At 37.9% G+C, this 24176-nt stretch overlaps 1 protein-coding gene across 1 annotated transcript in view; it reads left to right on the forward strand.

Moving 5' to 3' along the window:
• The window catches only part of eys (eyes shut homolog), a 150420-nt gene that overhangs the window by 37105 nt on the left and 89139 nt on the right, over positions 1-24176 (forward strand). The window contains 13 exon segments of the mRNA XM_029449390.1: positions 3160-3282; positions 5327-5440; positions 7492-7614; positions 8198-8311; positions 8896-9129; positions 10324-10446; positions 10539-10652; positions 13518-13631; positions 14630-14743; positions 18416-18582; positions 18584-18614; positions 20325-20446; positions 23708-23829. Coding sequence (XP_029305250.1) covers positions 3160-3282; positions 5327-5440; positions 7492-7614; positions 8198-8311; positions 8896-9129; positions 10324-10446; positions 10539-10652; positions 13518-13631; positions 14630-14743; positions 18416-18582; positions 18584-18614; positions 20325-20446; positions 23708-23829 — 1615 coding nt within the window.

Raw genomic sequence — 24176 nt, forward strand, 5'->3', positions numbered from 1 at the left:
TCAGTGTGAGGCTGATTTTACTCTGCCCTCTGGTAATAAAATACTTAATCACTACTTGATTGCACAAGTCGGAATGCCACAGTCCAATGTCACATTCATTAGTAAACAGCCACAATACACGGAGCAGGCAAATATTTGACAAATAAAATCCACAAAACATAGGTGTGGATTGGACACAAAATACACTCTGGCACAGGGCAGTGGGTCTGTTTTTGCTAAACTATGTTCTCAATATATTCCACAGAAGAACTGCACGGGTTATACTGTATATCTTTTCCATGTGTATTATTTTGAAAGTCTATGTTCAAACTTAAATTGTTTGAATGTGATGTAGTGAAACAATATCTCTGCTGTTTGTTTTTCATTGTGAATCTTGTCTTTCCTTCCTGCCAAATATGACTCTACGTATTTTTACGGTACAGTAAATCAACGGAAATATGGGTGAAGTCATTAAAACATTTACTGCCTTGAAACATGTGCAGCACCTGTTACATGGTGTGTTTTTATGACATTATGGACAAGGCAAATGCATCACTGTAAATAATCTGCTCTTATTAGTTTGTCTGCCCTTTGCTCAAATTAGATTTGGGCAAAAACAGAACACGAATGTGTCAGTAAAGCTTCCATTACTGCTTTGATTTCATTGAAAGATTTATAGACGGGTGTTTTTAACTTTATCTTTTCAGAAATTCAATTAGAAAAATGGTCTGTCAGGTTTGCTTGCTTCTACCTACAAAAACACACAGAAAGAATACAAATCTGACTATTACTATTATCCAATCCTGCATTCTGACCCATTCCTGCCACAGTTTCCTGTTTGCAACTACAATACAGTATGTCTGTGTTGTCCAATGTACTTTAATTGTTGCAGCATTTTTATTGTATTATTCTGACTTGAAATTAACTAGAAAGCTCTCAGGGATACTTCTGCCAAGGTTGCGCAATCCTCTAAATTTGTTGTTTTGGTGACATCAAAGACAAATGTTTAATCTGCACCTGGATCCGCATCAGACACACATACTGTGGTGATTGGCAATCGTGCTAATTAGTGGATGGCAGCCATGTGTTTTGGAGACCACAACCAAATCTATCAACGTGCATGTCATCTAAACTCGGTTACAACTTCAGAACACATTCAGTAATTATGACATTTTATTTAAGTCTACAGGTACAAGAGGTTTAGAGCCAATACCAGGAAAATTGATTTTGTATAACATTGTCACATGGGATTTCTTTTGTTGTATTGCGGTGGTGCTTTAAATATGAAAGCATGGTTGCATTATTATATTTCAACCAGAACTGAAAACTAATCTCTTTATTTGGCTTATCACATGACTTTACACTAAATGTTATTGAATTCTGAATTCTGTATTTACCCTGCTAACTTACACACGGACCAATGAAGGCCAGAAACTAGTTTGAAGTAATGAACAACACAAGCTAAATCCAGGTTTCATAATCATACATAACCATTAGTCCCATTTTATTTATTAACCTTACTTAGAAGTAAGTACTGAATTTGGTGATTTCTATCCGAGAACATGGTTTTCAGTTTTTCAGCTCAGTGAAGCAACCATAACGTTGGTGATGAGAGATAACTAAATGTGCTGATGTGTGGCAGTTCTCCGAGCCAAGGAATAGTTATGACCCATGGCTGTTATCATTAACCACTGAGCATGGGTACATAAGGACTTGGCTTTAATGTATTCAGCAATGCATCACAGTATATCTTGTTACTACTGCACATTTTGAGATAAAGTAAAAAAAAAAAAAACAGAGTTTCACTTTCGGCCTTTGTTTCTGCAGCAGAATTGGGCTGAGCCTCTAGTCGTTGTGAGGTAGAACAGGGAGTCCCATTTGGAGATGGTGACACTGTAAATGTGACATTCCTTCATGCAACATTAACCTCAGAGTGAATAGCATGCACAATTGGTTATTAAACACTTCTGAAACACTCTGTTGGAGGCAATAGCTGTCCATTAACTAGTCCAGGCAATATATAATATGATGAGAAAAGGGTAGTTGGAAGGTCATCAAACATCCAGATAGATGTGTTGATGTAAAGTACGCGGCTCCAGTCCTAAAACAGGTTACAATGTCGAGAACGTGCAGACTGCTTACAACAGGAAGCACGTAATCTAATACAGCTGCTGTCCTGTGGCTATATTCAGGATTTGATAAAAGGGATTTGCATTAGAAGGTGATGTTTGCCAGTTAGTGAGACTTACTTTGCAGACAGAATGCACACAGATTAATGCGACAGAGATGCGAGTACATTCTTTAATTTTAGAGGCGTGTGGTTTAAAGAGGTTTAGGGTTAGTGTGACATTTAGAACATTTTGCCGTTAATAACTCTTTCAATCTGTCAAAACACAAGCAAACGAACTAGCTGATAAGCAACAGCAGCTGACGCAACCAACCAAAAACTAATAGAGATCTAATTAATTTAAGATAACAAATTAAATAGGGGTGCTAGTTTCTACTGGTCATTAATGTGCTACCTTACTGTTTATACTACACTTTGAATCGTTAACTATTCCATCTGTTATCTTCAGGACATGGTTCCTAACAAGGGGTGAACATATTGTGTTATATTTATCTAGAGAGCCTACATTCATGTACATTTCTTTTTCAAGTTTAAATATGTTATATTCTGTGAATCCATTCGCCTTAATTAAATGCACTTGTTTATTTTTTTACCCACATTACCTAATGTCAGTGAAAAGAAAACACAGTAATCTATTTTAGTCCTCTCCCTTTAAGTCATCTTTAATTGTACAAACACATGTAATGAGTATCGGTCACACCATCTGCCTGTGCTTTATTTACAACAATAGGTATTGACATGGGTATCTATCAGTGACATTCAGGCGTGCATTTGGTGGGGCAGATACATGTGATATAGATCAGTTTGGTATGGTGGGTCTCTGTCAATGATTCACGCAATTAGCATACTGCATAGCAGGTAGATTGCAAGAGGAAAAATCAATACCCCCATTAATCCGCTAAAGAAAAGGTGTCTACCTAATAAAACATACAGCCTCATAAACATGTTGCATAATGTGTGTAATTGTTGTTTTATGAATTCAGAACTTATTGCTTTCCCCCCAAGGTTTGACTAAATGTCCTTCTTTATTGTTAACTCCATTTTCTTTGCAGGGTTCAAGGGGAAAGACTGCTCTGTGGATATTGACCTTTGCTCATTTGGATTGTGCAGTGAGCATACATTAATATGCACCGAGACCAAGGATGGACTAAATGTCTCTTGCACATGCAAAAGAGGTGAGCAAGACCTTTAACGGCTGCTTTTCTTTGTCTTGCAGGTATGTTAAGAGGTGGACAAGTTGTGCGTTTTCTCAGGCTTCAAGGTCATTGTGGATGAAAAAGTAAAATCCCTTTTTTAGTTTTACCGCATACAGTAAGAGTCCTCTTGTGCTGCTTGCTGTGCATTAAGTTCTCTTAATAGACCGTGCATAAAAAGAAAAAAAGATCCCAAAACTGGTGCATAACGTTGTTTTACACCTTCATAACCATCTGAAAATCCTACGATGATTTACGCTGATTAATTTGACAGCTCCTGCAGAAAATAACAATTTCATTTGTGTGTCAGTCAAGTCCCGCTGATTCCCCTCCACGAGGATGACAGTGTTATCGCAGCAGTAGCTGCCAGCAGTGACAGGGATAACACAGGAGTAAGAAGAAGAGGCTTGACCTCTTAGATACTCTGAGGCTTGCCAGGGGTAATCAGGCTTCAGACTCTTGCAAGTCAAGGATATATGTGCAGTAAGGGACAGAGTGCCGTGCTGGGTGTACATGCACCAGAAATCATGCAGCCTATTCTGGATACGGTTATGGTATTTGAAATGAAAACATTTTTTTTCCTGCCAACCCAATCATAATTCAGTCGACACCGCTTCACACCAGCTCTATCTCTTTATTTATTTATTTTTTACAAATGAATGGCTATTGCATAGAAGTTCATGCAACCCAATCAATAACCCTAACTTCATTACTCCTGTTGCACTTATGCTCGGCAAATGTCAAAGTGAAGGATTGTGAGTGATTTCTTATGTAAATGAAAGCAACCTGCGGCGAGCTGCTCTCCCCAGATCACTTCTCAAGGGTAAACTGCGAGATGCTGTCGTGTCTAGATGTTTCAGGTCGGCAGTCTTGGCATCCATATGATCTCATGCTTGCCAACCTAATGTGTTGCAAAACATGTTACTCATACCCTCCCTTGCTATACTGTGTATCCCACGCTGTCAACTTCTTTGACCTACCAGTATTTAGTCCTCACACTATATCATATCCTTGAAACTGGCTTGTTATGAAGGTTGCTTGGGAAGTTCTTTCCAGATTTCTAAGTTATTAAACTCTCCTGAAGAGCAGTCTTTGTGTTTTTACAGCAATAAAACTGTTTTTTGACAGAAGTATCTTTTTGTTTTACATTAGCATCTATTTCAAAGCAACAACTTTGCAGTGCAAGCCTTGTCTTTATATTGTTGCCATTAAATTATTTTAGCTCCATAAGCTGTTGTTTCATCAAAAGCCCCGCTTGGCATGAGACAGATTCTGTCATAGCGCATTTTTTCGCAATGCAGCAGCTGTTTTTGTTTGGTTGTTGCTCTTGTTTTTCTATAGCCCTGCAGTATTGTTTTAAAGGGAAAACTGCTTATTCTCGTTCCTGTTGTTTTTTTATATTAATTTCTTTCCCACATTCGTAATTGTGAAGAGCAGCTTAGGACCCTCATGCTCTGTTTAGTCCTTCGCTGACTGTGAAACATTGCAAACACAAAACAAATACTCTATGGTAGATAAATGTGAGGTTAACCCATGAACAGCCTGTGTAGCACCAGAGATAATGTGCCTTAAACGCTGACCATGTTTCTCTCCTCTTTAATGGCCTGTGTGTGTGTGTGTGTGTGTGTGTGTGTGTGTGTGTGTGTGTGTGTGTGTGTGTGTGTGTGTGTGTGTGTGCGTGCGCGCACGCTGGTACATTTACACATGTGCACTGATGCATGTCATTCGTTTCATGTTGTTCCCTTTGTGTATGGATTGATTTTGATCTTAAAAATCACTGGATTGGGCTTGTTTAATGCAATGAATCAGAAGGGCAATGACAGGCTCTTATTAAACATGATTAAACGATCCAGTGAGCTGAGTCTTCATGTGCCCGGCAAGCTCTCTGAATCAATACAAGCTTTGAAAACCACCTTTTGTTTGCGAAAACAAAGTCATGCTGATCCTAATTGGCTGAGGAGTGAAACCAGGCAAAAAGGATTCCAATAACTGTGTTGTTTTTTGTTGTTTTTTACATATGCTGCAGGGTTTGGAGGGTCATTATGTGAAGTAAATCTCAATGAGTGCGAGTCAAAGCCCTGCCAGAACGGTGGTATTTGTGTGAACGGCATTGACCTGCATCAGTGCTTCTGCTCAGAGGGTAAGTTGAAATGCAATTAGACCCCCCAATAGTCCAGACGATGCAATTACGTGGCTAATACAGACTATTGTTGCTATTTAAGTGGGCCACCAACCAGTTTCTGTCCTGGAGTTTTTACCCTGGCTTAAATGAAAAAGCAATTCAGAAACGCTTTTACACTGATGCTTTCTTATTCCTCTGGATAAATGCACAAACGGAGATGAAACGACTTCAGGTCAAATCTACAAACAGGTCTTCCTGATGTTCAACGACCATACAAAGAAAAAAACATCTTATAGATCCAGGAAGAAAATGTGGCCACAGCTCATTTCACTTTTAGTAACTACAGTAGGCATATAAATCCCAGATGAACTGAATAAAATGTTCAAACGTCGTCACATTGCAGTTTATTTTCTGATTTTGACCACTGGTACCAATTTCCATTTCTCTGATTGGACCAATATTTACGGTAAAAATGATCAGGGTAGCCTGCTTTGTCCCAATGACTCCAGTCTACAGTTGGATGGTTTAAGAAAGTAAAGAGTCTGTTAGTATCCATTTTATTTTTTTTGGAATCAAAAGGAATGTCTTGCCTCTCAAGGCCCCGTCACACATATCCGTATGACAGAAACGTATGCGCCGGCATACGTTTCTGTCATACGGATATGTGTGACAGGGCCTTTATCTTTATGATAATGGACTAGGTTTCTAATCTTCATCAATTACAATATAAATGTGACCTTCCTCGAATCAATTACTTTATCATTATCAACTCAAGAACTCATTAATGCAGAAAATGGATTTGAAACGTCACTCTTTAGATTCCCCTGATAAAATAATCTCCTCAATATATCTGAACAATCAGAAATCACGACATTCAACATTAACAAGTTATTACTACCAACCAAAGAGATAACTTCTTGCACATTGAAGAGGACGATTTCTTGTCTGCAGATTGAGTTTGGTGCAGTATGTCCTGAAAAGAAGACTAGGTGACTACTTTCATTCAATTGGGGAATGTATAAGGATTCAACCATTTTTACACAACCGGAAGAGATTCTTGGTCCTTATCTTCTTTTCCCCCTTAATGTGACAACAACAAGAAGTTTATCTCAACACCTGTACAGCCAGGTGCCATAGAGGGTTGAGAGTTAGCAGAACAACAGGGAATTTTGATAAGCAGACCTTGTGCCAAAGAGCAGGAACTAGTCAGTAGTTGTAGTGTTTGCTTGGAATGAAAACCTGTACTGCGTTTCTTTTTCAGCACATGATGTTTATTGCTTTATTCACATTTCTTCCAGCTTTCAGTTCAATACACATAAGGTTAACAAATATTTGCTTTAATTTCTCCGGTCACATAAAATCATTCCATCAGAAATTGTCGCTCACATCATTAGAGTAAGAAGGAATAAATCTTGACGAGTTTTCCTAATCATTTCTTGGTCCAGTTGACATCTTACCTGTGAGACATACCTCTGATTAAAGCTTGATTGCGGGTGATGCCTGTTATGCATTTTTAATGAAGTCAGGATAATTGTGAAATTTTATGACATGGAGAGAGGTGGAAATTGGTTCCATGGTCAGTTTGAGAAATGATGAGGATTTGACCTGCACCGATGGTGCTGATAGCCAGGCATTAGTCATGGGCCTCCTGTAGCTGCAGTGTGTGACAGTGCTAATGATAGTCATTTTGTAGCGTGACCATGCGGTGGAATATATTTATGGGGGACTAAAATGTCAGAAATTGGCAGCACTCACTTTTACTTCATGACTTTAACCTTTTATTTTAAAGAAATATCATGTCTGCTGATGTAACTTAGAATGAATCGGCATGAAAAAAAAAAACGTCACACACTTTATCACAAAGTGTCATTTATTTCCTCCAATGCACACTGTGGTGCGGGCGACTCTCCTTATCATGTACTCGTTCACCCTTTGACGAGCTCGCAGTGAAAAGTCATGTGAAATTTCACAAAAGCGAGGAATTGCTTTTGGTTGCAATTTGATACTAATTAGTATCTTTTTGTGTCAGGTGTTTACTGATGAAATGTGTCTTTCTCTCTTCATACCAGGGTTTGGAGGGTTTAACTGTGAAATCAACTATGATGAATGTGTCTATGGATACTGCGCCAATAACTCCACGTGTATTGACCTGGTGGCAGACTATGAGTGCATCTGTCCTTCGGGCTTTGCTGGTGAGTTATCTGTGTCATCATTTTCATATTTTAGACTTTAATGAATATAGTGCAGATTGATGACTCTTCAGTAGTGATAACCATCAAAGCGGCACCATTGTTTAATGTAAGAGCTCATTCAGAGATTTCAGAATGACTGCAGCTGATTGAGTATACACACGTCTTTGTTTCTCCTTCTGTAGAAACTGAATAAAGTATAAAGTATTAACCAAAGATGATATATTGGTTACAAAAATTGTGTAAATAAAAGGTTCATGGTATCCATCGTAGTAGCAATGGAGTTTTATTTATACGTTTGTGCTGTGACACTATAAACAGGAAGACAACTAGAGTGATTTAATTGTGTGTGCCTTTGGCTGTGGTAAGAAACTGCAAGAGCTCAAAGATGTGGCAGTTATTTTGGAATATCAACCCTACCGGCTTTATTACCGAACACACGCATACATTGCGTCACGCTGGTTCATTACATTAATGGTTGTCACTCTCTGCGGTCAAACTCATTTGTAGGACGGGGTATTGAGATACGTTCTTAACGTGGGTTTATTTCTAAAGCACTCAATTAACAATCTTTATTTACTTCCAGGTAAGAATTGCTCCACATTTGTCTCAGTGTGCGCATCAGATGTTGAGTCGTGCAGAAATGGAGAAACCTGCTTCTACAACTCAGCTGGGAAATTCCAATGCATTTGCCCTCCAGGTATTAAAACACATTTATACAATCAATTGGTAATACATTTCTTAAACTCTATTTCTGATTTGACATATAGACATTTGTTCTTTAGTCAATACGACAGTAATTCCATCTAAGAATGTAGACGTGCCGAGTAAAAATAATACTTTATAATTATTATAACAACAGTGTGTCATGTGCTCTTCTTGCTTTATTCTACATTAATCCCTTCCTTTTTAAATTCAGCCCTTAATGCATGTGGAAACGTATTAGTGTTGTTGATTACTTTGGTATCACCAACACAGCTTTTTACCTCCTAAGTGAATATCATTAAAAAGCACATTTACAAAACCACAAATTAGTTACAATTGGTGAGCCACACATCTGTTTTGTTCTTCTCTAGGTTGTGTACTGTTGCTGAAATCCCTCCTTGGTTTTCGTGCTTTAGCCTCTGGCTGAATATAACATGTAAATCGGCAGGGAGAGAAAACACTGGCAATGACAGCATTAAGGGAAATCACAATCCATGATGTTTGCCAGACGTGGGAAGTGGGGAGGATACTGTACATAGCACCCAACATCAATCACTACTTTGATCCCACCTCTTGCAGGATACCAGGGCAATGAGTGCTCCTCATCTGTGAACCAATGTGTGTCAAATCCTTGCGACCCTAAGGGCACTCTCTTCTGTGAAGAGCTGGCAAATACTTATAGATGTGTGTGTCAAAACGGGCACTCTGGGCCGCACTGCAACATACCTATAAACCACTGTGTTGATGGCCTGTGTCAACATGGTTCAGCGTGTGTGGATCTATCAAGAGGGTTCAAGTGTGATTGTTTACCAGGTAGGTGCACCATCCTGCAACAGCTTGTCTCAAATGGAGGAAATTCCTCTGAATGAATCATGTATATAGCAGACACAATCCCGGTTTGATGCTTTCTCTTGTTCAGTCTCCTTCACTGTGGGAGTCTAATCTCTTTGGCCTTAAGCAACAACACGTAACAGCCTTGTGAAATGCGTACGTCAGGGCTCAGTTCATCAGGCTGTGAGCTGACTTCAAAGCGGCGAGGATGCTTGGAATGTATGTTTTCCCACTTAGGATCCAAAAGTCGTCTACTGCTACTTTATCAAAGGAATTATTTACTATCAAAGGAAATCTACTATGATTAGATAGCATGTTACTTGTACCTGTTATTTATGAGGTAATAATTGGATTGTATCAGTTGTTACTGTTATTATATTTCTCTGCAGTAATTCACAGGTAATTGCTAAGTACAGGTAATTAAGATAATAATAGAGTATAAATAAATAATAAAGTGTCGTATATAGTAAATAATTGCTAATTAGTGGGTACACATTTAAAAATGGGATCATTTCAATTATTATTGCTTAATATAAGTTGCAGATAACTACCACTGTGTTACTAATTTCCTCAGTTTACAAGAAGTGAACATTAAGTGTTCAGCGGCCATCACAAAAAATACAAAGTGGCTCGTCATTACTGGAAAAGGCAAAGCTATAGATCAGTTATTTATACTTTGATTTATAAAGTCACAACACATTAGTCTGAGCATTACAATTACCAAGTTAATGTCAGTTCCGCCTTTGTATTACAGTGTGATTAAAGGTTACACCTTGGATGTTCCTTGTAAACAAAGTTATGTTGACATTAAGTTTTTCTTATAAAAATGAATTCAACATATTTACTTCCTCAGAAAATGTTTACAGAATCATTTGTTTTAATATCTTAAAATCTTTGCTAGCTAGCAGTCTTCTTCACTCCCGCCTTTGTGGGTATATTGCTACTTTACCCCAAACATTAACACGAGCCAAAGTGAAAGCACATTGCTGCATAGTTACTGTTGCTGCAGCAATTAAATTTTTGTCTTTAGAAGTAAAAGAAAGACCGGAAGAAAATGCAATAATCCAAGAGTTATTTTGCTCTTTAATAATTATTATCAACAACGACTAACCACCATATTGATCACTACTAGAAAGAAAAAGAAATCGTATATAATGTGTCCTCTTCTCTCTATAGGGCTAACAGGCCAATTTTGTGAGGTAAACATTGACGATTGTGAAGAAAAGCCGTGTGGAGCCCTGAGTGTTTGTAAAGATGCTCTCTATGGCTACAATTGCTTCTGTGCACCTGGATTTATTGGTAAGTGAAAGCTATCTGAAACTTTGTGAGGCTATACAGAGAAGCAATGTTGTGCAATATGTATATGGTGTGCGTCTTTCATACTTTCTAAGGAAATAACTGCGAGATTGAAGTGAATGAATGTCTCAGCCAGCCCTGTCTAAATGGAGGCTCCTGCATTGATGATCTCAACTCTTTCAGCTGCCAGTGTCCTCTTGGAATTACAGGTATTTTATATGCGTCATATCATTACTGGTTGCGTTTGCACAATACTGCTCTAACTTGTATGTGACAAGTGATGAGAGGGAGGCAACTTCAGCACAACTTTGCATACCAGGTGTGCTTATAGACATGGATATGGGAATCAAAGTTAAGAGAGAATATAGTTATTATTAATGTAATTTAGTCTAATTTTGGAAACAGAACTTCAAATTCAGTCAATTCAGTGTTGGTGCCTTAACCCTGTAAGTGATCAGCATGGATCCTAAATATAACACTTAAGGATGGAAAGTGAGTGAAGCTTGAATTAATTTGAAAACTTTTTTATATTTTTATTGAATCAACTTTAAACTAATTATAGAAAAACAATTATTCTTCATCCAGAAATTACATATTTGGATAGCATAACAAGAGTTGTACTAATTAAAAATCATCCCAACAAGATGTAACATGTATCGGTGCACTGGTATGGTATGTTTAATCAAATATATATATATATATATTATAAATGCTATCACGGTATGTGTCCGTGTAATACAACGCGTATTTTGCAGTCTGCTTGGCCAAGTGTTGAGCTTTTTCAAAGCCAATCAAAGGCTGTATGTAAGATATTGTATAACATCACTTTCCCGTGCCAAACAGAACATCTTTCTGATAAACACATTGTTGGTAAATGTGATGTTGAACTTTTAACTTCACTCCCGATATAAATCTTTTAAATGTACCTACTGATATATTCATTAAACGGTGAGATTGGTTTGATTTGGAACACGGGTGGCTTTGAACAAATCAAAGGGGCAAGTGCTCTGCTCACTGCTGAACTGTGGAAATGATATTAAAGTACTACACCTTCTCATGCTTGGGGCTGGATTGGAGGAGTTTCACTGGATTTTCTAAATGTTTTATTATCAGCTCTTGTTCCAATTCTCCTTAAACTACAGGCGGTACTATAAATGCATTGTGTGAATGGAAATATAAACTACATTCTGGCTGTCAATTTTCAAAGATTCATGGAAACAAATAATATTTTGATTACATTCCATTTAACCTTGATGCCTCTCAATAATGGAAACCTTGTATTGAAGTGGTTACTGAGGAGCCACAGAAATCCCATCAGGGCAATATTTGTTTATGTGAAGAGGGAAACGACTCTCCGCAGTCTCTGCTCATAGTGTGTGGCAGGTGATCTGCTTACTTGTGCAAGTACTTTAAAATAAACAAGTTCAAATCATAAATAATTACATCCATGATACGGTTGGTTCTAGAGAAAACTTTATTGAGCACCTAAACAAAAAAAGAATATATTGAGTATGTAGTAGTAGAATGTCTCTATTGTAGACTGTATATATCTTTATATACAGTCTATGGCTTCTTTCTGCAAAGAAATACAGATTTTCTTAAAAGTAAAAGTAGAATTTCCAGCTGCGTATCCCTTGATTAACAAAACTAGCGCTCAAAAGCTCCACTACAAGAGGCTGACTGAGTAAGCAACATTATTCCAATTTTAGTTTTGCGTGACCCTAGTTGTTCTTACCTGGTAAGACATGTGGTGACGGATGAAATGTCATGGAGTCATTAAAGTTAAAGGTGTATCCCTGAGGGTGCATGAATATGTTCAGCAAAAAATGGCCTAATGGTGTAAAGGTTAAGGTGATCAAATAGACTTTAAGATCAAATCCACCTGTTTAAATAGTCTGGTCACTACTTATTTGCGTCTTTGTGTTGCTAATAGTGCAATAAATAAATCGTATAATAAAATGTAGGTAGTCGCCTCACTTTTATGTTGGCGTTTTTGGGATTTACACTGAGAGTTAAATTATGAAAAGTTAAAATATTCCTTTTATAAGGGTCCGCAGTTCAGAATCTGAGAACAGACTGAGACAAATAATGTTTTGTAAAATACATAAGTGAGCAAACCTGCTGTAATAAATACAACTAAGATTTGTGTTAATCTTTGGATGATTCCCAGAAGCTTTCAGAGAAATGGCAATGTTACATTGAGCATCAGCATTGGCAACTTCTCTCGTATAACCTCAGAGATTCAACCATGAACTCATGCTATCCTTCAGGCCACATCCAGGCCACATGGGAAGTGATGAGGTTAGAAAACAATCTCTCTTTGTACCTTTGTGCTACAAGAGCACAAACGCTACACTGTAATAACATAGAATGTTGCTGTATTCAAAGACCTCTTCGCCCTTCGGCATTTCACACTACACAACAGCCTCTACCCGGGCTTACAGACACATAAAATGTGTGAAATAGTGATAATGCAACAAAATAAATTCCTCTCACGGCTTAGTGTGTGTGCAGCTGATCTGATTTGTATTTTCAGCGTTAACAATTTAGAAGAAGACACCAAGGGAATAATCTATATTATATATTGTATGAACAACTTTTTGTATCATATAAAAATACAAATAGATAAAATAAACTACATACATGTGCTGTTTGGACAGAAAGATGATTTTTTTTTTTTGAGGAACAGTGCAGTTGTGTTGCTGTTAAAACTTGTATTTTAAAGCCCTTATTTGTTAAATATCCCAAAAAAAACCATCAGTGTCAAATTAATTTTGCTAGCATAACAGTAAAAATGTTGTTTATTCTACGTATTGCAAAAAGCGCACACAAAATATCAGGCTGACTTAATGTTTTTGACAGCTGTCTGCAAACCATGGGATTGAAGGTGTCAACCATCAATCACATTCTACACGAGGAGGCTTTAAGTCAAATGCAATGTACATTATGTTTTACTAAGTTGAGGGACAGTGGAAAACTGAGCATGAGTCATAAATGTTACGTATTAAAGCTGCAGTATGGCACTTTTTGGACATGTGTGACCACTGAATCTTTTAAAACTCATGTCTTTACAGGGAACTACTGTGAAGTCAACATAGACGAGTGCATATCCTCACCCTGCCTGCACAATGCCACCTGTGTCGACCTTGTTCATGGCTATGGATGTGTGTGTGTGCCTGGCTTTACAGGTTAGTGAATGAAAGCTCATGTATATGGGGGAGGCGTATCTTTGTAGGTCTTCACATGAACGTAATGTACAGTGAATACGTGCAACAAATTCAGACAATCACATTTGTATTCATACATTGTGTTAAAACAAGTACATTTTCAAAGTGAAGTCAGCAGCCGTCAGCAGCTCCTCTTTATAGTATAGAGACAGCAGAGTCGTTTAATTCTTGCACACATTTTGAAGTCTCGCAGAATAATTATTCCTCTACATGTGATGCTGTGATGCTAACTGTTAAAAGTACAAGATGAATAATGACTCTGGATTAAAACAGAGATCATGTGTTTCCAACCGTAACAGTCAAACACAGTAACGGCTTTTGAACAGTTTTGTAATAATTGGTTAGAATTCACAGAGAGGCAGATTCAGCGCACTACAAACAATACAACTGGTTGCAGTGCTGAATAGTATGATTTCAAAGGAGCTGCTTTCTCTCCTTTTAAAAAAATAAAAAATAAATATCCCTATGAATAATGTTTTGAAGAAAACTTTTTTGAATGTTCAGAAATGATATCTGAAATGGAGTTCTTGCTGTGAGGATGGTCTTTGCTGTGTCATGCCTTGCTGCAGCACCATAGAGAGCCCTCACAGGTATTTCAGCTGCTTTCAGCACGAGTTTCAGCTTCACATCATCCCGTGTGTATTAAATTCAGAATCGACGAAGGAAAAAATAATTTTCCAAAAAAAAAAACCTATCCCAATTATTTTAGGTTGATGTTGTTTATCTTATATATTCATATATTCTCTATTTATACCCAGGTGAAAGGTTGTGGTTGATTCTAAAGGGATGTTAACAGCCTGTAATATGAACAACATGTGCATGCTGTCATCTCAGCTTCTCTTCGAATCTAACTTGCTGCAGTGATGTCTTTTGTGTTTTTAACATCGACTGTTCAGACATGTACGCCAGCGACCCGTCAATATCACATATATATCAAACTGTGTTCTTTTTTGTCAAAGGTACAGAGTGCGATCTTGACATTGATGAGTGTGCTTCATCTCCCTGCAAGAATGGAGCCACTTGCATTGACCAGCCTGGTAATTACTTCTGCCAATGTGCGGCTCCATTTAAAGGTAATGAGCGCTGAGGGAATGGGGACAAAAAAAGCAACGTTAATTAACTTCACATACTATTATTTTCACCTGTCTGAACTCGCATCACATGTCTCAACAAAATGTTGTACATCTTCATTTGCTACCTGTGTTTAGATAAATAAAACGTGAGTAATTAAGTGAGATGGAAGCTATGGTGGATGCTTCTGTCACACCTTTCATCATTTAGTCAGATGATAGAGCTAGCGTCACTGCACGCCATTATTGTTGCATATCAATGGAAGTAAAAATGCTGTTAGGATGATTTTACCAAAAAAAGGAAAGAGATTCAGACTAAACATTAGGAGAAGATGGGGACAAGTTTAGATCTGATTTAAAGAATGATCACTGTCTGTATCCAGTCTAGTTTTTATAATGACATTTTATAATGGCCAGTGCAAGTTAAGTCCAAATGTTCTATTTTTATCATTTTATTATTTCTTACCACAAATGTATGCATTGGATTTACTGTTTGTACACAATAATAGTAGTATATTATTTAATTTAATCATCTGTAGATTATATTTTACTGTAAGAAATCAACAACATAATTATAGTTTTGTATAAATACTAATAGGAATTAGTTACTTTAATTGAAGAATTATTAGGATTTAATCAGTTTAAGTAGATTTAGGATTTAGCTGTTACTACACCACTACTCCATAAACAAATGATCAATGATGACTAGCTTTTTAATGATGTTTACTTGTTGGCACAGCTTGTTTTGTCCCACGTTGGTAATGACTACAATTTTCTGAGCATGACTTACAACAAACACGTGCTGTTTGCAATTATTAGAGAGCCACTCTTGACTGCATGTTGGAAAAGAGACTCTACCACGAAGTCTAAGGAATTATCAGTGGATAAAGTTCTAGTAGTGTGAATTCACGGGAGCACAAAGGGCTCCATCATTAATAAATGTGAAAAACTTTCATCTAGACAGATTCCTCCGAGACGCGGTCATCCTAACAAACCAAGCAACCAGTCAAGAAGGACCTAGGTCCAAATCCAAGGGCCTTTTTGACAGATCTAATGAGCCCGTTGGCAACAACAGTCAGGGCAGCACTCCACAAATCTAGGCTTTAGTGGCCAGGAGGAAATGACTCCTAAAAAAGACACTTGAAATTTACAAAAAAGGCTTTTCAAAGAACGCTGACAGTTTAAGGAGAAAGATTCAGAGCTCTGATGAAAATGAACATGGAAGTCTTCAGCTGTAATTCAAAGCACTCTAGAAAGTATGGCAGAAATGAGGCACAGTTGATTACCCATGTAACACCATTTCTACTATAAGGCGTTGATGGGGCCTTTCATAGTCAAAGATGAAGAATATACTCTGAGAGAGAGAGAGTCTCAATTAAAATGTTGGGATCAAGCACAGTATGTAATAGACACGCATGGTAATAACCATGTGTGTGCCGTGCAGCTACTTTCCAATCACTTTAAAATAATCTCTCAGTTTTGGGTGACAATCTGCACAAATCACTTTCAGTGCTGTGTCAGAGCTACATCTACATCTACAAAAGCAAAAGCCTTGGTTTGTACCAGCTTGTTCTCAGCACCTCATTCATCTTCCTCGATCACACGCAAATCACAAGCATCTAAAGCAAATAGAAACCCTTTGTCTTCTTTGATTTAATACACAATCCCACTCTTTGTCCAAGTCTAGTAGTATCTCCAAATGGTAGATTGCCACAGTACAAGTGCGATAATACAAAAAAATGGGACTTTGTGAGAGCTGCCAGGACTCAAAGGCACTGAAACCTGCAAACAGCTGTAGAATGGGTTGTTGATTCTCAATGAGATTGGCAGGTCTAACAATAATTCAACACTACAGAGAGTCATTTCATTAAATGTTTATATCAATATATTGCTTCATGGAGCTGTAATATCACTCCCTTCTTATACAACGACCAGCTAAGTAAGCAGTTTGAAAGTATTCTGTGTTGCTGCCACTTCTTTCCCGAGGAAAGTAGCTTTTGTCTGGTCAGGAAGTTCCACTATGAAACTATAATTAAAACACTGATCACTGCGTAAGTGCTGTATGACTGGCCAGCTGTTATACGGTCAGATGTATTCACAATACAACACAAGTACCAAATTTCAATATTTCTACCAAGTTTCTATGTAATACGCTTACATGGCCAGAACTGAACTTTAATCAGCTGTGGATACTACAACCTGCTGGCTCAGCCAAAAGCAAAGATGTGCCTTTATATATACTTTTCATTAAAGCGTGCAGAATGCATTTGGGTTTAGCAATTCCTCTACAAATAAGTAACTGATTCCACCATGAATCTTTATGCCTCGGCACCGTTGATTGCCGTGGACGGGGTATTCTGGTTGTCCGTCTGTGCGTCCCATTCTCGATAACGTGATATCTCAGGACCGCCTGGTGGAATTTTCTTCAAATTTGCCGCAAAACGTCCACTTTGACTCAAGGATGAAGTGATTAAACTGGTCAAAGCTCAAGGTCACTGTGATCTCACAAAACATGTTTTGGCCATAACTCGATTATTACTCGTAATTTCTCATAGAATAAAATGATTAAGTGATGATATTTTGGACAGACATAGTGTAAACTGCAACTTGTCGTACAACTGTGAGGCGGAAATTCCAGTTTTACTGATTTTTGTAGATATTTCTGTAAGAATGTCTGAATAACAATGTTTTCTTCATGTATAGGACATAGCCATAGTGTGACGTTAAATCTTGTATGTTTTGCCACATCACATCTTTTTATGAATTAATTTAACGTGCATTGCCTGGGCTGATTAATGTTCTGCACTTGCTTTGCTAAGGTAATATGTGTATATATAGATCTCTTTGCCTTGCTTTTAATTCATAACTTTCTTATTTGTGCTTGAGAAGAGTGATTTTCTTCAGCAGATTTATGCATGATCTTAATATAATGATGTCTGGCACTTTAATTTGTCTGTACAGTTTTAGCAGCATACTAAAGCAAAGTGACACAAAATCTTAATATTGCAAATTGTAACATTCAGTTAATGTATTAGTAATGAAGTTGAGTGCTGCACAGCCACAGGTGTGCTTTTTATGAGTTGATTTAAATCAGCATGGAACTTTACTGCCAAACAGAACTGAGGAGGGAGACTGTTCATTTGATAATTGTGTCGTCACAAGCTCAAACATATAGCTAACGATATTTCAGGTACTGTAATATCATCAGCCATTTAATTTCCAGTGTTCAGTCACTGACATGGACGTATAGTTCTAACATGCATCTAAAGTGATTGATTGATATCTGTGACGAATGTCTGTAATTGCAAATATCTTGGTTATTTTTGTGTGTCACTTTGGTTCTGTTTTAAAACAGGAAAGATTTGCAAAACAAATATTTCTAAAAGTGACTGTGATTTTAAATTGATTTAAAAAATAATGTAGAAAGTGACTCTGGATCAACTTTGACTGGAACAAGTTTAAGACTTCCTGTGTCTTTCCGTTGGTCTTTTGTCCCTCTGTTTAATGAGTAAGTTGACACAGCATGTAATCTAGCACACGGCATGGATGGGTTAATGGAAACATACAATAGTGGTATAACCCTTAAACAACCCCAGGCTTGCAGTTCCAATGCATTTCTACAGATTGTTGTCTGCTGAATGGCTCTCCTACGTGTGTTTCTTTGCCTCACTCCAGGTCATAATTGTAAGTTCTTACCCTGTGAGGCCAGTAATCCGTGCGAGAATGGTGCAGTGTGTGTGGAGGAGTTTAATCAGGACCATTTCCCTTTGGGTTTCCGCTGTCACTGTCTCCGCGGCTTCACTGGCCCCCGCTGTGAAATCAATGTGGATGAGTGCGGCTCCAAGCCCCTGTTTTCACGGTTTCTGCTATGATGGTAAGAAACAGCCTATCTTTCCAACATGCTTTATAACAGGCACGCAAGACGGAAGCAAACATCCATGCACACAAACGCACAGACACACACACACACACACACACACACACACACAGTGAATCTGTCAAGTTTCGTTCTGCTCACTTACTGTCTGACAGGCCGTTTTCAATTAGGTCACCATTGCAGCTAATAAGAGTGTTATGAGAGTGGAGTTATTTCATCTGATGTGAGGATCTAGGACAGTACCTGCTGGAGTAGGCGTGATTAGTTCCTTAACATAACTGTAAAAGGAAATCAATTAGGCATCAATGCTGCGTTGTCATTTTAATAATGGATAATAAATGACAAAATGAATACAATCCAAGGCAGAAGATTGTTTTTCTTCCCGTGGCTATCTTGATAAGATATTACCACTATAGATGCCATCTCTAGCATAAGGGATTAAAAGCTCATTGATACAACAGTCTTAAATATAAGGATTATTTATCACTAGTTGGTCAATGGTTGTAATGTATTTCAGTTAATTAGTTTTACATTTATTATAATGGACAAACATTTAAAACTGCACACATTTCCATGAAACATTTTGTTTTAATATTGCCTTAAATCACTGTGCACCAGTTGTGCAAAGTCAAATTAGATGTCCCTCAGTAGCATACCATTTGTGGTATTTCAGCAAACCCTGCCAATGTTTTTCCAACTGGCTTATGCCGGAACAAAACAGTGATAGCAGTGGATTGCTAACTGCGAGTATCCTATCCTTCACTGTGCTACAGTAGACCTCGGCCAGCTGTCTTGACTAATCCTCAGTGCAGCCAGTTCACCTTAGGTTAGTGAGGCAGACCTCGCGGACCTATTGGCCGGTACTCAGCAGCAGCCAGCCAGCCAGAGCCACCAGGGAGAGAACTGCATAGCCACAGTGGTTGCGATGAGTAATGTTACTGCCACCCAGGACCTAAAGCATTTAATGAGAGTAATAGCAGCTACACGCACCAAGACAGAGTGACAGCATAGATTACGTGGTAAATCTTTGGGATAATGAAGAATCCTGGGACCCTGACTTGGGAAGTAATAAATTCCTTCCTGTAAGAAGCGCAATTACCTCTGTCACTGGCTGCCTGTACAGCAGTGTTGTGTTGGAGAAACAGAATGATGCATCCCACTTTAACTTCATTAATATTTAAAGACAGGAAGGAATGGGTTATTAGACGTGGGAAATTCTAGCTTCTGATTGAAGAAATTGGCGCATTTGAAAGATCCTATTAAAGAATGGCCCTTTAAATTGTCTCTTGGCTGCCTTTTCTGCTCATTCGGTGCGTTGATAGTGTGAAAACAAATGACAAGGCTTTCAGGCTTTTATTGAGGAAGAGTGGGATAAGTACAGACGGGGGGAAAAGGAAAGTAGTAGGAGAAAAAGAGACTGAATGGATATTGCAGAGAGGTTAATTTAAAGACTGTTAGAGTGTCAAACTCCATCTGGATGATGCAGAAGGAGGTAACCTGTCACATGGATTTAGCAACAACAGGTTTGACTGATACAGCACAAGGCGTTTATTCATTGATCATATCCATTAAATAATTAAATCACAGTGGGGGATTGTGCTTTACAGATGTAATCAGCACTTACCTGTGTAGAGATGACCTACTGAGACTAAAGTGAATTCATTTATGACGCAAGGTGCTGTAACTGTCCTACTGATCTTGTTTCAGTGGTAGACGGCTTTTATTGCCTTTGCAATCCTGGTTACGCTGGGCTGAGATGTGAGCAAGACATTGATGACTGCGTGAACAGTTTGTGCAGCACCAACTCCATATGTAAGGACCTCCATCTGGTAAGTAGACATGTTTTTTTGTTTGCCAATATAATGGCCTGATATAAAGGCATTTAAATGGCTTTAAAATGTGTCCTGTAAATCACTACAGTTGGTAACTCATTGAAAAACACTACAGTTTATTATAACATATTGACAGACCTGAACCACATAAGGCACTGCCTATTAGCTGTGATGACTGTCAGCCAGTTAATATTTGAAAGCATTGCAGTAAAAGTATAAACAACTGCAATAACAGGAAGAGTGGTGTATTATTAAATAGACGAAGAAATGGCTCTAGGCTCTGCTGCAGCTGTACAACTATCAAGTTTATATATTGTAGGAAAATCTGACAGACGTTATTGGTCTTATTGGGAAATGTGTTCAGCAGGAGGAGATGTTTCATCTGTCAGGTGTCTGTGTGAAACAATATGGAATTGCCTCATAATGACTATTAAATGCACCTCATTATTGTATCTCCTAATAGACAAATCATGCCAATTATGCCATTAAGCCTCGTGGGCTGAGATTTTAAAGTGACAAAATTATCCAACGGTTCCCAAAGTATTCTTTGAAAATAACACTATAATAGATATATTTAATATCCAACGCATACTCATTAAATTGTCCATCTTTTATCTGGAATGGTTTTTTTGCGGAATTATTTGCTCAGTAATTAGACATTTTTAAAAGGTTCATAAAGGTCATGAAACGTATAGACGGCACCATTGTGCACATCTTTATTTTAGATTCTTGTAAAGCCTTTCAGTGAATGCGTGTGCCAAATGTCTAGTTAAAAAAAACTATCCATTCTCAAAGATACACTATATTTACAGCTCATCAGCTAGTTGTAACTGAGCTAATGTAGCAGAGTTGGGATTGAACTACAGTGGTAGGATATTTAGGATAAACAAGACATGCCTGGTCTGCCTTTTAGCTGCAGGGCTCAGTTGATTTACAGTAATTGCTCCTTGAGATGATGAGCTTATGAGATTTATGCTTTACATCAAAGATCGAGTGATTTTTCTAAAAGCTCATTGTTCCCATTGTGCTGACCCTTCTCTACTCATGCACACGTTTGAGTTCAAGACAACATTTTAAGACTTAAGTTTTTTGCAAGGCACGGCTCTACTTTTGTAGTTTTTCAAGTGTTTTTTTTTAACCAATAACATTGATCGGTTGCAGCTGCATAAAGGCCTTGGGAGCTGCATGCTGCTTGCAAACTGTGCAATGACTACCAGGGGCCTTATTCCAACAGCTGCTTATTTGCTAACAGATTGCGGTAGTGAAGCAGATGTGTCATAGATAAAGTCTTTGGGTTAGTTTTTTCTTTTTTCCTTTAGACAAAGACGGATAACTTCTGGTGCATAGTCCACACCAAATGTTCGGGTTTAAAATAAGTTTGTGCTCTTGAAAATTAGTGCACACTGTATATAAGAAATATTAGATCTATTTAAGAAACATGCATGTTTGGCTTGTGAGACCTTTCGGAAGAAGAAAGAACCTTTTATAAGTATTCATTGTTTAATAACTTAATCAATTAATAGTATTATTTCAAATTTTAACCTTTCACTTTGAGATTTTTATTACTTGAGCTTCCTCCATAGAAACTACTCAATAATCGTCTATATTTAAAAAATAATTAAAGCCATATAATTGATTGCTAAACCACACTTTTTGTACATTTCAGTGTGTTAAATATTACTTTTGTCTCCTCTCTATCACTTATTAGATAAAGTATACTGGCCTGGGCTATTATGTCATCAAAAACACTCATTGATAAATGTGTAGTAGTCACAGGCAATACCAGAAGCAAACGATCACGACGCATTGTTTTAAAGAAAGTATAGCATTTTCAAGATAACTGAAGGGCAAATGCTCATTTCCCCCTCTCTATATTGTGAAATATTCTACAAGGGATTCTAAGACAAGGTTTTCAAAATTGCCCCGGCATAAAGTCCTGGTTAAAACATTACAGTGTAATTTTCTGGGATAAACTGAATACTCCAAATCCAAAGACAAAAGGACACTGCGTAAGAAGAGAATTTGGTGTGATATGAGGGCTATAATGTAATTTCCACCAATATCTTTCTAGTCACACTGTTCTCAGTTTACCATTATATCTTTTTTTCTCTGCTCATTATTTAAATAGGGTCAGTTTTTGAAAACCCCTCAACATAGTCTTGTTTACAGTGCAGCTATCCCTCTCTCTGAACACCGTGTCCCACAGAGCTGTAGCTTATTTTGGAGAATTGCGCTCCCTGAAGGTGACTTAGCAGCAAAAATGAGATTATGTTCTATTGCCAGGGGTAAGGAATAGGAGTCTCCTGGAGGCATCTAATTTATCAAGAGATGACGGCATTTCCCCCACCCCACCACCATGGGGCCCACAGTGTACAAATTATATCAGACAAAGTTTAACGGCTCCCCTCCAGTATATGAAATACAGATTAGCATACATTCAACCAGCAGCAGCCAGGACCCTTAGACAGGATGTTGGCAATGAGGAATCCTGAAAAACCTCTTGTCCATATTACTACCATCATCCTGTATGCAAAGAAGAATTTAAATGAAACTTGTTATCTTAGAAATGAATAGACAACAAACCCTTCATCTCCTGTGCCATGTGTAATTATCATGATGCGGATTACAATAATGAAATTAAAGGCTAACAAAGATTAGCAAGGTTAGGAGCTATACATGTGTTTCTTAATGTTCAATAGTAAAGCAACATATTCAATGGTTATAAAGAAATCCAGATATAGTTTTACATGTTTGCTCATGAATGAATATTCCTTCCCATACAAAATATGTAGTGGTAATTTTGTATGATTGATAAAGGCTTGTACCATATCCCTCGAATGCCATGGGAAAAACAGGCTTGTCTATTATCCAGAGGGTGGTAGGAGGAATACATCTGCATAGACATGGCTGAAATGTGAAAATTTAAGACAAGCATGACACTTCCGCAGTTTAAACATATTTCAATTTGTTTGTGAGTGGGAGGTTTTATTCTGCAATAGTTTTGAGAAAATTGAGTAGATTCAACATTGAACCGATTGTTTATTAAAAATGTAAATAATTAAACAAATATGTGACTGATCCATAACAACTTAATTTACAGCTTCCATATGTTTAGACAATATAGTTATATTTTAATGCTGTAACAGTAATAGACTCTAACTGCCTAAATTACTACACCGAGACAAGTGCAGATGTAAGGTGTCACTATATTTCAATGGTAATATAATGGTGTTTCCTTTTTTTTTTTTTCGCTTGCAGAGTTATGAGTGTGTGTGTCACTCCGGCTGGGAGGGGGAGTTCTGCCAACAAGAAATTGATGAATGTTTATCGCAGCCCTGCAAAAACAACGCCACCTGCACAGACCTTCTCAACAGCTACAAGTAGGTGTGCGAGCCAGCCCGAGGGCGCTGTCCTCCTGAGGTGCATCAGTCACTTAATAAATGCAGAAAAAGAGAGCAGTTCAGAGATAGCAATATGTCCTTCCACCGGCAGCGGAGATAATGAATTGCAGATGGCAGGTAAAACAAATGAGTCAATCAATGGCTCACAGCATGAAAAGGTTTCAGGGGATCTGTGACTCATTGGAGGAAAAAGCTGGTGTATCTGCTTCAGCTAATGCCCTCTTCTCACAGGGGAGACGTAAAACTGCTTCAGGTGGAAAAGTTGGGGATTGAAAAGGAATGCAAGGTGGAGTGGTTGATAGTGCTCGGGTACTCACTGCCACCAA

Source organism: Cottoperca gobio, chromosome 15, assembly GCF_900634415.1.
Source record: "Cottoperca gobio chromosome 15, fCotGob3.1, whole genome shotgun sequence".
NCBI classification, from domain to species: domain Eukaryota; kingdom Metazoa; phylum Chordata; class Actinopteri; order Perciformes; family Bovichtidae; genus Cottoperca; species Cottoperca gobio.